Source organism: Cuculus canorus, chromosome 20 (assembly GCF_017976375.1).
Source record: "Cuculus canorus isolate bCucCan1 chromosome 20, bCucCan1.pri, whole genome shotgun sequence".
Lineage (NCBI taxonomy): Eukaryota > Metazoa > Chordata > Aves > Cuculiformes > Cuculidae > Cuculus > Cuculus canorus.
This window is the reverse complement of record NC_071420.1, coordinates 5,193,452-5,208,413: the sequence shown is the minus strand read 5'-3', so window position 1 is coordinate 5,208,413 and position 14,962 is coordinate 5,193,452. Positions and strand designations below refer to the sequence as shown.

The 14,962-nt window shown below is 52.2% G+C and overlaps 1 protein-coding gene across 2 annotated transcripts in view; it reads right to left on the bottom strand.

The window, feature by feature from the left end:
* The window catches only part of SMG6 (SMG6 nonsense mediated mRNA decay factor), a 112,732-nt gene that overhangs the window by 88,837 nt on the left and 8,933 nt on the right, over positions 1–14,962 (bottom strand). For both annotated transcript variants that reach the window (XM_054085173.1, XM_054085174.1), the window contains exons 8-9: positions 14,630–14,842; positions 57–118 (exon numbers count right to left, since the gene is read on the bottom strand). In XM_054085173.1, the coding sequence (XP_053941148.1) occupies positions 57–118; positions 14,630–14,842 (275 nt within the window). The remainder of the gene's footprint in view (positions 1–56; positions 119–14,629; positions 14,843–14,962) is intronic.

Below are 14,962 nucleotides of genomic sequence, written 5' to 3'. Positions count from 1 at the left end.
AAATTCCAAAAAGACTTGTAATGTAGGAAAATAAAATAAACATCCTGCACACTTACCCAATCCTGGTAAACAGCTTCCCATGGGCATGGAGAAAACTGAGGATGAACCTTTTGTTCAGCTGCATGGGAAAAAAAAAAAAAAAAGAGAGAGAGAGAGGAGAAAACAATTAAACTCTCTCCGATTTCCTGTGAATTAAGCCTGTCCCAGGGAGGGAAGAACCTGGCCGGGCTGCCGGGGGTGGCACGGGCGATGGGAACCGGCGGGACGTGCCCAGCGCCCCGGGACAGCGGCGGCCACCGCGCCGTGGAGGCGCAGCGCCCTCTGCCGGCCGCAACGGGACACCGTAGCCCCGGGACACGGGGCACTGTGGGTACAGGGAACAGCATCCCCGGGACACGGGGCACTGTGGGTACCGGGAACAGCATCCCCGGGACACGGGGCACTGTGGGTACCGGGAACAGCATCCCCGGGACACGGGGCACTGTGGGTACCGGGAACAGCATCCCCGGGACACGGGGCACTGTGGGTACAGGGAACAGTATCACCGGGACACGGGGCACTGTGGGTACAGGGAACAGTATCACCGGGACACAGGGCACTGTGGGTACCGGGAACAGCATCCCCGGGACACCAGGCACTGTGGGTACCGGGAACAGCATCCCTGGGACACCAGGCATTATGGGTACCGGGAACAGCATCCCTAGGACACCGGGCACTGTAGGTACAGGACACAGCATCCCTGGGACGCCAGGCACTGTGGGCACAGGGCACCACACCCCCAGCACCAGGCACCACATCCTGCTCCCCGCAGGTACTGGGCACCGCATCCTGGACACCACCTCCCTGGCACTGGGCACTGCATCCCCAGCACCAAGGACTGTGAGTACAGGGCACAGCATTCCTGCAACACCAGGCACCACATCCTGGACATCGCATTCGCGCACCAGGCACTACATCCCCAGCAACACAATCCTGCGACACCAGGCACCGCGTCCCGAGCATTGTATCCCCACAACACCAGGCACTGTATCCTCTACACCCCGGGGAACTGCATCCTGCAGGCTCTGGGCACCACCATCTAGGTATTGCACCCCACATCCCACAGCCACCAGGCATTGCACCCCTTCCACCCCACGAGCACTGGGTACCACAGCCCCTGGCACCGTACCTCTTGGACACCAGGCACTGCACTCTGCGGGCACCGGGCATCAAGTACCTCACCCCTGCATCCCACGGGCATCAGGCACCACAGCGTGTGGCAACGCATCCCATGCTTCACAAGCACCACGTACCACACCGCACACCCTGTGGGCACCGGGCACCCCATTCCCAACCCACCGGCTCTGCATCCTTGGAGCCCCCAGCATAGCCTTTCCCACCACTGGGAATAAAACTCCAAGCTGCGATTAACAGTAACAATTAGTTCAGTGCTCCGCAGCTGCTGGTCATTGCGGAGAGGGAGCGGGGCGTTCTCGGCACCGCTTGGGTGTAGCAGTAAAGCCAGGAGCCACTTTCAGAAGTGAGGGGACATTGGGGTGATGCTGCACCCCCTCACCTAACTCCAGCCTTCATCAAGTGTAGAGAGGGAGTGTTTGGATGCATCAGCAAAGCCCCTGGAAGCCTGCAGCTCTTGAACCAGCAGAACATGGAGCTACAGGGACACAGGGGAGCGAGAGCAGCTCCCTGCCCTGTTGAGGTCCAGCAGCACCAAAACCGGACCTGAATAACTACTTACTGCTGCTCTGAGCCTCCTCTGAGAGTGCTGGCCTCCCCCAGACCTTATCTAACAGGCTTTGGAGGAGGCTGTGGGTGGGCAAGCCTTGCCCTGGGGGTGGCTGCATCAGGGCAGCAGCAGACTGGCCTCGCCCTTACCTTCTCCACATCCAAGAGGCTTTTCCTCTCGCACCTGCGCGCCTGCACAGCCTCAGCACGGTGAGAAAAGCCAGGCTCAGCGCAGCACGCGGGGAGATGCTGACCAGGAGCGACGCAGCCTGAGCACTGCTGCCTGCTCCCATCGCACAGGACTTTTATATCCTAAACCCCCTCTATAAAGTCAGAGGCACTGCTTCCATTTACAGGGGAATCAGACACACAGAGGGAGGACGAGGTTGCCAGGCAGAGCTGTGGCAATGCCTGGCCAAGAGCTGGGCAAATGTCAGGGTGTGAGACAGCCTCTGGCTGACGGCCCAAGAGCATAGAGCTCCCCAATGCTATCACGGCCAGTCCCAGCGCTAGTCTTCCCTCCCACCCTTGTTCATGGAACCCCTCAGCTTACGCCATGCCTTACACCCTCTGCTCCGTGCAATCGCTCAGTTTGGTGTAATTAACCTGGGCTGCGTTCCCGGAGGAGCCATTCCGGAGAATGATGCCCTGCTGCAACGTCGCTCCTGGGCCATGTGCGAGTTTAAACATAAAACCTGTCTCATAAAACAAGCCAGACCAATTAAACTGGCCCCCGCAGCACGGGGTTCTTGCTTACTCACTATTTTACTGCTGCCCTAAAGAGCCCTTTCCACTAGAACCTGACTTTATTTGCCACCATTTTATTAACTCTATAGCTGAAACCCAGAGGAGACTGGGGAATACTGGGACATCAGCAAAGTTTAGATAGAGCTGCTTCCCCACCAACCTCACAGGACACTGAGGTAGCTCAGAGCTTGAAAGCTTTAACACGTACTTTTTTTTCCAGGCAACACCTCGTGGAGGTGGGAAGCAGGGTTGTGAGTAGTTCTGCATCTCTAGCTGCAGTCACACACCTGGGCAGAGGCACAGCCGAACAGTGTGAGCCTCTTGCTCCCAGTGGGGCGGTGGGCAGTGCCTCTGCAGCCTCTGTGCAGCCACCTGCAAGAGCTGAGGGTCCATGTCCTGCGCTCCTCGATGGGAGATGTGGAAAAGAGCAGCAGCGTGTGGCCTGACCCATCTCTACTGGGAAGCTTGTGGCAATGCTCCTCAGCAGGCTGCATGTAGGGGAAAGAAGAAACTGGAGTAGATGTTCTTCTCCAAGGCCCACACTCGCCTGGGAGCGCTCACCTTGCCATCCCCACACCACGTTACCGGCAGCGGGGAAGCACCAAAACTCCCTACCCTGAACAGAAAGTGATGCCCGTACCCAGAGTGTTCCCACAGAGATGCCTGGCACTGGGAGAGCTGGCCAGGACATCAGCTTCACCCCCATCTTCTCAGAGCAAATTTCATGCTCAGCCTTTTCACTCGCAATCCCAAGGACTAACCAGTTCCACTCCACAGGAACCAGTGCTGAACAGGGATGCAGGTATGTGTGAGTATTCACAGGATACCTGCCTCTAGGAGAGAATCCTGCTTCATATCTCCTGCCAACTTCAGCACAAACCCAGCAAGCCCAGGCAGGGACCCGTGTGCCCCAGCACTGTGGCATCTCAAGCAGGCACCTCTTGTGCTTCTACCACCACTTTTTCTCCCACAGCCTCGAGGTTTTGATGAGCTCATCACTTAACTTTGGACCTTTCATCTCCGAGTTCACACTAAGGCCACGGGCTGCTTTGACTGGGCTTTTCTCTGAATGACTCTTTCTCTAGTGACTCACCTGACCCTCCATCTCCAGAAACCCTTCCTGCTCCTCCCACCAAACGCTGCTTCTCACGGCTGGAGGCATACAGTGGCTTCCACCAAGGGTTGGGGCAGGGTGGAGGAAGCCCCATCACCTGCTGTTCTGCACTCACACAGTGGAGAAGAACTTCCCCAAAGCCCTGCCGGTGCTCGCAGGGGACAGGCAACAACTCCCCACCTTCTTCTTACTCACTGTGCAGTCCAAGGGTGGTCACCTCCAAAGGCTTCCTGGGAATGGTCCTTGTACTGAGGTCAGGATGCCAGGGAAGACAGGGCTCCCTGTGCACTTACACATGAACAGCTTTGCTCCTTGGAACAGGGAACCAAACCTGGCTGGTCCCAGCTGGTCACCTGGGAGGAGCCCACCAAGTAAAGTTTATATGAGCCCTACTTGGATGGCTGCCCCATCCCTGGAGGCATTCAAGGCCAGGTTGGATGAGGCCTTGAGCAACCTGATCCAGTGGGAGGCGTCCCTGCCCATGGCAGGGGGGGTGGGACTGGAGGTCCCGTCCAACTCAAACCGTTCTATGATTCTATGAACAACAAAACTATGTCAAAACCCAGATTTTGGCCCTTCCAGCTGAACAGCGGGCATCGCAGATATGGAAGTTATGAGCGTATAGTGAAGGCATTAGTTATAAAAACAAACCAGCTGTCAAGAAGAAGAAGGGGTCCCTGCACACAGTAGTGCCTGAAGCTGAAAGCAGCTGTTTGGGCTGTCATGAGTCAGCATGTGCAGACAGACTAAATCCACCTGGGAAGAGGCAACCTCACCAGAGGAAGCGGCCCACTGCTGCTTGGGGAGCATCCACACTCTGCTCCGCCAACCAAACTGGATTCGTTACCATGGAAGAAATCAACAGTGACTAACAACTTCTCACGGAGCGGCTGAGAGCAGAGATAGCAACGGTGCTGGAACAGCCAGCTCAGATCACCGAGAGGCCGCGAGGAGTACGTCCTGACAGCACACAGAGCAGAGGCAGTCGGACAGCTTCAGGAAAGGTTTGTCACGTCTTGAGCCAGCAAAGAAGAAAGCAAGATCCAACCTCAAGAGACTGCGTGCTGACCAAAAAGGGTTGAAAACGTGTCTCCCACCCCAGCGCAGAAACACAGGAAACATCAGCGGGGTGTGAAGGAAAAGGAGTGCCACGATCTGGGCCAGGAAGCAGAGCTGCTGTGCTCGAACCCAGTGCGAACCCATTTGGCTCACAGCGAGGAGAGCACAAAGCTTTGGCACCTGAGCGTCAGTCCCAGCTGTGAAGGAGGCACCAAATAAGGGAAGGATTCTGGAGCGGTGACTCCTGGGAAAAAAGCATTTCAAGTTAAAAATTGTTACTTCAGGTTTGGAAGTAAATTTCAGGATCTGGTCTTTATCAAGCGTGGCAAACTTTCCTCAACATCAGCAAAGCATCTGTGGAGCAGAAAGCGGTGTCAGAGTCAAAATAGGCTGCAAAAGACAAGTCCATTAATCACGAGACCAGATGCAAAACTGCCTGTAACAAATGTGCTGCCTCCACCAGAGCGGAAGGGACCGGAGAGCAGCGTCCCTGAGCACAGGGCTCTCCTCAGTGACAATGCATTGGGACACAGACCACACCTCCACTGCAAAACACGTACCACACTCGTCCCAAATATTTTCAGGTTTTCTTGGGTGGCAAAGCCTTTCCAGGCACAAACTCCTTACTGAGAACTGAGTGCAGTAACATCCAGGCACTGAAGCCACACCATATTCTTTCTCCTGGCCCAAGGGCAAGAGACACCACCTTAACTGTTAAGATTATTCTTCTCTTTCCCAGGCAGGTCCTTCAGAGCTTTGCACCGCCCAGCCCAACAATGGGCCCAGCAATGAGCCCGTTATCTCCCCTGGAGATGGCTTTAAAGCCCAAGCCTTTATCCCACACCATCCCAAAGCTGCAATGCTGGTGTTCTCCAGCAGTATGGAGCACATCTGCTAAGAAGTCAGACTGAGAGAGTTCAGGTTGTTCAGCGTGGAGAAGAGAAGGCTCTGAGGAGACCTTAGAGCAGCTTCCAGTACTGAAAAGGGGCTCCATGAAAGCTGGGGAGATATCAAGGAGTGCAGGTATAGGACAAGGAGGACAAGGGTTTAAATTGGAAGGGAGAAGATTTAGATTAGACATAAGGAAGATATTCCTCATGATAAGAGGGCCCTGGCCAGGTGAGGCCCTGGCCCCGGCCCAGGTCACCCAGAGCAGTGGTGGCTGCTCCATCCCTGGAGGTGTTCCAGGCCAGGTTGGATGGGGCTTGGAGCCCCTGATCCAGTGGGAGGTGTCCCTGCCCATGGCAGAGGGTCAGAACTGGATGGGCTTTGATGTCCCTTCCAACCCAATCCATTCTATGATTCTATAATTCCATAGTTTCCCACTGAAGTAACACTCAGTGCTGCTACAGAGCCTCCTGAAAAGCCTGAGCCACCGCGGTGGGCTCAACTGGCAAAGCACCAGGAGGAGGCTTTTACTGTTACAGGTGCAATCGCAACAAAGAGCTGGTGGGAAGGGCTTTGTGCAAACAGCTTCCTACAAAAAGGAGACGAGACAAAAGGGCTATTAAGATTGCCTGGCATTTTTTGCAGTATTTACAAGATACCCACAGAGCTGTGGGCAAATTCCATCTGGGCTAATTACCATAATCATTCCTCTTCATATACCACCTGCAACCACAAATGGAAGAGCTCGCCTTCGCTTCTTCTTGCCAAGCGTTCTAGCACAGGTTTCTGTTCAGCAGTCGCAACGTCCTGCCCTGAACCGGATTAATTTCTATAGCTGTAGAAGCAAGTCCAGTGAGAATCCTGAACGCTTCACATCAGACGCTGCGCAAATGTAAAATCCAATTTGCTACAGCGTGGAAGAAAGAGGGAACCCTGACGTATTGTGTCCTTGAGGCACATGGAATTAATTTACAGGTTACGAGACCTCAAGACACTCTGGCAACTTCCTGACCCTCTGCGGCGCAGCAGCTCCGGGACACACCTTGTGGCTCCAGGAGGTACAAGTCAGCAACCCAGCAAGAGAAAGAGAAACATTTTGGAAGCCCCTCAGCAAAACCAATGAGTACTTGGTTTTCCCCTTCATCACTGAATGGAACAGGTGAGATGAGAAACATCAGCAAAAAAAATTGTGCGCTTCAGGAATGTAAAGATGGAGCTATGGTAACTTCATTGGCTCAGAAACAAATACCTGACCTATTAAACTCATCATCATCTAATAACGAATTTACTATGAGAATTTTCAATTTAAGGAAGACCGGCCAAATAGAATATTTACAAGCATGTCATTTCCTTTCCAACCCAACCTGTACATAAGTTTGGTTTCTATGAATTAGTAATGTGCATTCTTGAAAAAACCATTACCATTAAATAGATTAAAAACTGATTAAGTAACCTCTTAAAAAGCAGCAATCTGCAGGGCCCTGCATTGAACCTGATGGAAAGAGGCTGGTAAAGACTTACCAGCAACATTTTTAATCAATGAAATGAAAGCAAACTGTGCTGTCAAACAGCTTGTAACAAAGGTGAATGGAGCAGTCAGTAACGACAGGACACAGCACATCCACGCAAGGTTATTACAGTTGTTTCAAAATATAGGGGTTTCCAGCATCAAAAGTCATATTACACATCTGGGATGGTGTAGAATTTAGCCTCCGGGGGATTGTGCCCGAGGTAGCTTCTCCAGAAAGGCTTCAGGGACCACAACACAAGTTCCCAACACAAAGTCTAGTAAAAAAGGGTTAACACATCCCTTGGATGCACAAGCAGGGAGCAGGGACAAGCAGGAAGCAGGCATGGACAGCACTTTACATCTCCATACAGCTGACACTGGAATATAGCATTCAGTTGCAGTCCCCTTGGTTTTAAAAGGATGCTGAAATATTGGAAAGGGTCCAAAAAAGCACCGATAAATGTGATTCAAAGGCCAGAAATGATGTCTTGCAGTGAAAAACTTAGAGCTCAATCTGTTATCCATATCAAAAGACACTGGGAAGCGATTGGATCGCAGGGTACAAAGAGCCTCCGTGGTACTTACGGGCTCTTTAGGCTCGTAGAATGGCAAAGCACAAGGACAGACAGAGAACGTTCACTCTGGAAATAAGCTATAAGCGTTTCAGAACCAGGGCAATTATCACTGGAATGAACTCCCCAGGAAAAGGGCGGATTCTCAATGCTGGATGTCTTTCTGGAAGTTTAGCTTCAGCCAAACACAAGCTATTTGGCTTCATACAGGAGTAGCGGGGTGAAATTTAAGGACCTGCGATATACAGGAGATCAGAGTGGATGATCTAATGGTCCCTCCTGGCCATAAACTCCATGAATCTATGCAAACATGCCAGAGAGCCCTCAGCTGAGATATCAAGTTAACTTTCAACACAAAACCCTTCACAAATTGGCTCTGGTGCTGCAGGTCGCTCAGGATACAAGCTCAGCTCTTCAAGCTGTGTCTGGTTAAGCGCTGACAGCGAGCTGACCCAGGCAGAGCCGCTCTTTGTCCAGCAGGTAACGGGGAGGCCACGCACAGCCTCAACCAGCAAAAAGCTGCTTATACTCAAACACATACTCCGCCAGGAGTAAAGAACGTCTTCTTGTGATAGAAAGCTGACACTGAGGAATGTGTGACAAGTTCTGGTCATAAGAGACCTCCTGCTCGTGTAGCTCAGAGTGTTGTCAGCTTCTCCACCACTCCAGAAGAGGTTATTTGTGGGGTTTAAAGCACAAAGGAGAGACAGAATATGAGAATGTAAGAAAGCTGAAGACTGAAGAGATCTGACTCTGCAAGGTTTAGGATGGAGTTAGGCTAATGGAGAAGATGTTTGGAAAATGGGCTGAGTCTCCTCATCCTTCCAGAAGGATGGCTGCACTATTGCACACAACCTTCACACTCCCGCTTTCCAGCTGGGATAACAGGAGCCGCTAGCAGCCAGCCTGGGCCCCAGGCTCCCACACCCTGGAGGCAGTTGTCCACCCTGCTGCATTCCCTGAGTCCTTCTGGAGCCTTTCCTTCTACCTGGGCCACGTAACACAGGGCATGAAGGCATCGCCCTCTCCACTCTGAATCATGCAGCAATGGAATCTGCTGGGGAGGAAGAGTAGAGCCAAGGACAGAGGAAATGACACAGATTCCAGCAGGTTCCACTCCCTGATCCTCCGGAAGGAAGTTTCTTTCCGAATACCCACCTCCACAGTGGATACGAAGCCTGTCTGGAAATGGCTCATTCATCAGTGAAGAGAAATAAACATTCCCTATGGCAGAATTAAGAGGTTTGGCTATGGAATATGAGGTGCCCATCCCAAAAACTGTACAGCAGGCAGCAGAAAAAGCTGGCTTGGGCCAACTCCAGACAGAGATCAAGGTTAGACTAACAAAAAAAAGCTCAAGAGAAATCACTGTCTACAGCCTTCACCCTGCTCTGGGAAATTTCCCAGCCCTGCTATTAGGCATTTTACTTCCTTTACTGCCAGTTCTGGCATTATTCTCATCTGAAGTGCAAACTCTCCCTCCCAACACCACTCGGCAGCACCTAGATCATCAAATCTGCTGCCCCGAGAAAGGACTCGTGTGCGGCAGCAGGAGGGGGTTTGGTTACACACAAATCCCTGACTGATCAGCACCAGCAGGAGAGGAAATGAGGAAAGAGTGACTGACAGGGAAAGGCGGTTTTGGGATCGTTGTACTTGGTTTTGGAGTATGAGAAGCTTGTTGGAACTCAAAGTCTCGCTCTCCTCACCGCAGCCTCTCTGAGCACTGGAACAGAGCAGAGCCCCTCACAGAGGCAAAACTCCTTGATGTCCTTGTCCGCTCCCACCTCTGATCCACATGATATTCTACACACATTAGCACCAGATGCCTGTTACCGGAAGGAGAACATGTTCGTGTCTCTCCCATCCAAGTAACGTTAGCGCCTGCCTTATTCTTCACAGTTAAATAAAACCACCAACACGATCTAAAAAGAAAAGGGGAAAATAAAAGACCAACCCCTACTTCTGGAAACTCTTACCAACAGCTCAGCCTTCACTTTCTGGGTAGTGACAAAAGGTCACATTGCGCTGGAAAGCAACATGTGGGTTCTACACGACATGTGTGCACGGGCTAAATTCGGTAACTAGGTTTTGCGAGCTCTATCGAGCTCCAGGAGCTTTAGCAGAGCAGCACCGAGCATCCATGAAACATCGGAGCCCAGGCAAAGTGCAACAGCGTTCCTGGCTGGATCATAGGAACTGCAGCCGAGAAGGTTTTTACCAGCATCTAAAGTAAAAAAACAGAGTTTATAAAAGAAGTGCAAGCAGGAAGAGTGCACAACTGGTGGGCAAAAAAAGCCCATGCTGAGCTGCATGGCTGAATGTCACGTCTCAAAGCCAGCGAGGCTAGGAGTGTGGTTTCAGTGTTTAACCAGCTTCGACTGCAGCCTGGCACTCTCTTACTTCCTCCGCAGAGAAGTCTTCTCATTGCTACGGAAAGAAACCAAACTTACCTGACAAAACAAAAAGGCCAGAGTAAAAATAAAGCCCTGAGGTGGTTTGGTGACCGAGGTCACATTAGGAGGCAGAGGGACGGCAGGCTGGGGAGAGCACTCAGCACCACTCACACTGCCAGCCCAGAGAGAGGTTGCAGAAAGAGAGGCAGGGCAAAGAGTCAAAGCAAGTCCAGCAGAAAGGAGGATGAGCAGCCTCTTTCGCATGCCACCAGCTCCCCCATGCTCAAAACAGTTCGTAAACCATTTCCTAAACACAAAGGAAAAAAAATATCCAGACCTAGTCCTGACCTCCACAAATGAGTAACCAAACCCAACAGCTTCCTGTGAGCTCGCGGGGGTGAGAAGCAGCTGCCCGGGCAGGACAGAGGGAGCTCCAGGTTTCTCCCTCTCAAGTCGCTTTGGACAGAAAAATTCAGGATGCAACATCTCTCACTGCTTTTTCATGTGGGTGGTGGACAAAGGAGAGAAATAAGGAGGGGCAGCCTCTAAGTGCCCAGCATTCCCAACCCAGAGAGCTGCTCTGCTCACTTTTGTGCCACAGCAGAGGCTCAGCAGAGGCTCCCAGCATGGCAAAGGTGTGGAGCACACACAGCAGCATGCAGCAAGGCTGGAGGAGAAGCCTTCCCATGACAGTATGGGCAGACCACAAAGCAGCAGACCACAGACGGGATTGCTCACGTCAAACACTAGAGAGCACTTCACTGGAAAGGAGAGAAACTTCCTCTTCTTTCTGGTGGACCTCCTGGTGGTATTTGCTGCTCACCTATGGAAGCCCTGCTGTGCTGTCCATACTCCCTGCTGCTGAGAAGAAAGCCTGCAGAGAAATGGAGCTCAAAAGCTGCTCCTAACTTCACGACTAAAGATTCCACCACCATTTCTCTGCTACTGCAAAGGGGTCGTTGCCCCCAGCACCAGGCAAATGCAACACCTCTGTCCCTAACCCACAGGCTGAGGGGCAATGAGAGGGCTCCTGCAGCCAACGCACAGGGCTCAGACAGCGGATCTTGACTCTGCCTTAGCTTTCCTAGCACCTTTTTGGGTGGCCCTACCAAACTTTTGATGGCTCGGCAAGACTGACCTCTTACAAAGAGGCTGGGAGGCTTCATTCTTTGATGATGCTGAAGTGTTTTAACATCTGGAGAGAAGTATTATTCAATTACTGTTGTGCCAAAGGAAAACCTCTCTTCCCTAACAGTAGCTGCAGCAAAGGAGCAATCTTTATTAATGCACGCATGCTGCGTGATAATACAAGGAGGCGTCGACTGCAGAGCACGGGCAGCAGCAGCAGCGACTGTGGGAACCTTAATTCAGCATTTCCTGACAGGGGTGATTAAAATCTAAAACTCAGTATAATATTAACACTTTCTCAAGAGGCTGACAGCACATTTGCCCTGTTTATTGTACCAATTCACAGCCTGCACAGTACACTACATATGGTACTATCAGATTCAAGATCAACAGAGATCCATGGCAAATGAAACCAGTGACAGAGAAGAAATGGCAAAGGCTCAGCTTTTCAGCTCCCTTTGCCCTACCCAGCTGTTTTAAAAGCAACACAGCTGCTTGCTAGGTCAGCCTCCTGGTTTGCATTTCTTATTGGATCTCAAACAAAGCAACCCGATGTTGTCCAGGGTTCTGGGTCAGGCAGGACTCTCCTGCCACTGCACACCCAGAACACACAACGCACAGGAGACCACAGCGAACAGCACTTACAGAACGAAACCCCAAAAGGCTACAGGCAGAACAGACAAAACCGTAAGCACAGAACAACCAGGCTGCAACCCAAACACACTTCTTCAGCTCACTCTGAAACCATCCCATGCCCTCCCTGCCAAAACCAGTCACTGCAGAAGGGGCCAAATGGAGACGGATGCCCCTCGGTGTGGACAGATGGCACGTTCTTCCCATTCTGCATCGTCCTAGAAAACATGATGCAGCAAACTGGGAAAGGAGCAGCTATGCCAAGCCTCCACCTAAACACAAAGTGCCAAGGCCAACTGCCAGCACTGCACATCACCTCTTCTTGTCATAGCCACAGCACACGCTCGCCTTCTGCAGATCTTCATCATGCCTTACTATCTCCATTCAGCTGGGTCCTCTCCCTGAATTAAAGTAATGATGTTTGTGTCTTTGTATAGGGCTACGGAAGGAAAAATAAAACCAGCACTGAGAAGAGATGCGCAACCACATACTGAGCAGACGCTCTGCTCGCTGGTGGGGATGGCGCACGCATCAGCGGGTCCTGGGAGAGTCAGCGTTCTGCATCTCCCTGCCAAGCGTGCCACACCGCAAAACTGGCACGTAACCACCTGCACAATGAAGTATGCAACCACTGAGGATGGAAAACATCCCAAAGCAATGTCTTGTCACCTGAGAAACAGCCAGCATCTCCACAGAAAAAACACCTTTGCCTTTGGCGTGGGCTGGGTTTGAACTGATAAGACTCCTTTTGAAGGGCAGAAGGAGCCTTTCTTCCACACCTTGGCCTTGTACCTGTCCAGAGCTGTTCAGGTCTATATTTGCGGTGTTAAATCTGCTTGTGAATGCTCAACACTTGCCCATTCTACTCTGTAAAATTCCCTTCTCTGGCCCAGAAACAGCTGTCATAAGGAGCGATGCTACCTGCAGAGCACAGCTGTCAGTGCAAACGGAAGCACACGGCTTGGCTCAGCCTCTCCACGGGCTAAAGCTGGTGAGGAAGGAACACGGGTTAGACTCACTTCCCCCAAACTACACGTAGGCACTGGCACACATCCCCCTGGGAGAAGCGCAGATCCCTTCCGCCCGGCTGGGGGATGTGGGGCAGAGGTGCTGCCAGGATGAGGCCCCTGGCACAGGCAGAGCCTTTTCGAGGCCGAACAGTGCCACACTGTGGCTACACAGGGGCTGCTCCGCTCCTTTCCAGGGAAGGAGCCACAAACCACACAGAGGGGCAGCGAGGAAGTGGGTAAGAGGCTAAAGCTTCAAGGAGCAGGGAGTCCAGAACTTCCCACAGAGCTGCTGCCTTTTATCCAGCCCGCAGCTCCACGGCATTGTATCTCTGGCAGCAACAGGGATTTAAGGTTTCCTTTCACCTGGATACTTTTAATCCACATCAGTTTGGTGACATGGCCACGGTACGGCCTCACAAGCAGCTGTGCCCACACACGCAGACTGCTGAGCCACAGCAGGCACAGGCAGCCCGAGTACAAATATCCTGGCTGCCAAAACCAGCAGCACACGAACCTGCGCCCTCAGCTCCCCCTGCCCTCTTGCCATTGTGTTTCTGATCACGGGGAAAGCTTTCCATGAGCCAACATTTCAAACAGATGAAGAAATCAAGGCTAATGGTAGCAATCACACACAATTTGTACAGGCATTGCCAGCAACCTGCACTTCAGAGCGCTCAGCTCCTTTGAACAGACCAGGGCTGAGCTCCAGCAAACAGCGCTGCACTGTAAACCACAAGACATTGCTGCCCCCTACTCTGCTAGCGGTTACACCACCTCGCATGGAAGCGCGGCAGAGAAATCCCTCCTGCCTCAAAAACACTCACAGCATGTCAAGTCAAAGCATCTGCATCAATGATTTATAGGGAGGCTAAAGCTTGGCACGTTCCTTTCAATGATGCTGAGGAAGCAAAAGTCTCCAAGAAGAGAAGCTGAGGAGAGGGAAAACAACCCAGGGCAGTAATGTCTTAAAAATGCTGCAGCTCTGTGCCAGAGCTTATCTTTCAAACCCCAAGACTTCACCCCAGTTCCACCCAGCTGAAGTCACAGACTAGTTATAAAAGCGCAATCGCATCCGAGAAGTCCTGGGCCCCGCAGTGTGCGGAGAAGATCTTCCCAGTGCTGCTAAACTCACATCCTTAACAGCCATTTTAGGACAGGCAGCCCAGAGCTCCCTGGCAAGTTCTCTTGCGAGTCGCATGTGCCAGAGCAGCACAAGGATTCCTAGAGGATGAGCTCTCAACCACCACTGCCCTCACTTGCATTCCTGTGCCTGACAAACAGAGTTCACTCAGGCTCCTCGCAAGGTACACGCTCGATCAGACTGACAAGCGATGCTGTTGGTCCATTTGCAAAAGACAGGAACTGAACCAGCCTCTCAGCAGAACAAGTGATGCAAATGTAACACCTACACTGCAAACTAAACCCCCTGCTTTCACATTCCCAGTGCAAACCTCCCATCACCCAGCACTGGGACAAGCAACCCACTTCCAGAACGAGGCCAAGAGCTCACAGGGTCACTGTTAATCCTGGTGTTCAGCATCTGACCTCCCTTCCCACCAGCAACCTCACCCGAGTTAGAGCCCTCAGCACAAGCATCTTCAGCTTGTGCCTCCCCTATGCCGCATCAGCCACGCTGGCGCACGCTGCCAAGAAATGGATGGTAACAACATGCCTTAAACATGAGAGGCACGAGGTCACCAGCTCCTCAGCCTGACCCAGGCGCAGCTCCCATAAGGGAAGCCAAAACACTGGAAAATTTAGCAACAGGAAAGCAAAACAGATCCAGTGTCATTCCATCACATTCCAAACACATGACACCAAAACCAACCACCGCCTCCTGCAGTACTCACATCGCTGGGGCTGAGGTTCCCAAGACCGTTGTCCTGCTCAGAATCCCTGCCGGACTCGTGGCCCTGGGAGGAGCGGGGATGGGATGGATGGATCCAGATCTCCAGCCGCGTGGTATCATCTCCAACTTGTCGCAATGTGGACTTTTTGCCCTTCCCTCGGCGGCTGGGGCTCAGATCCAGGGTCTGATGTTTCCTCTGCTCCATCTGCTCAGCCTGGGCAGATGGGACAGATTCAGATCACCCAGGGATCAAAGTTCAGGAAGAGTACATAATTTCATTTAGACAGAGAAATGAGCTCTTCCCTCTGTTTCAGGACCACAGTAACTCACTGAC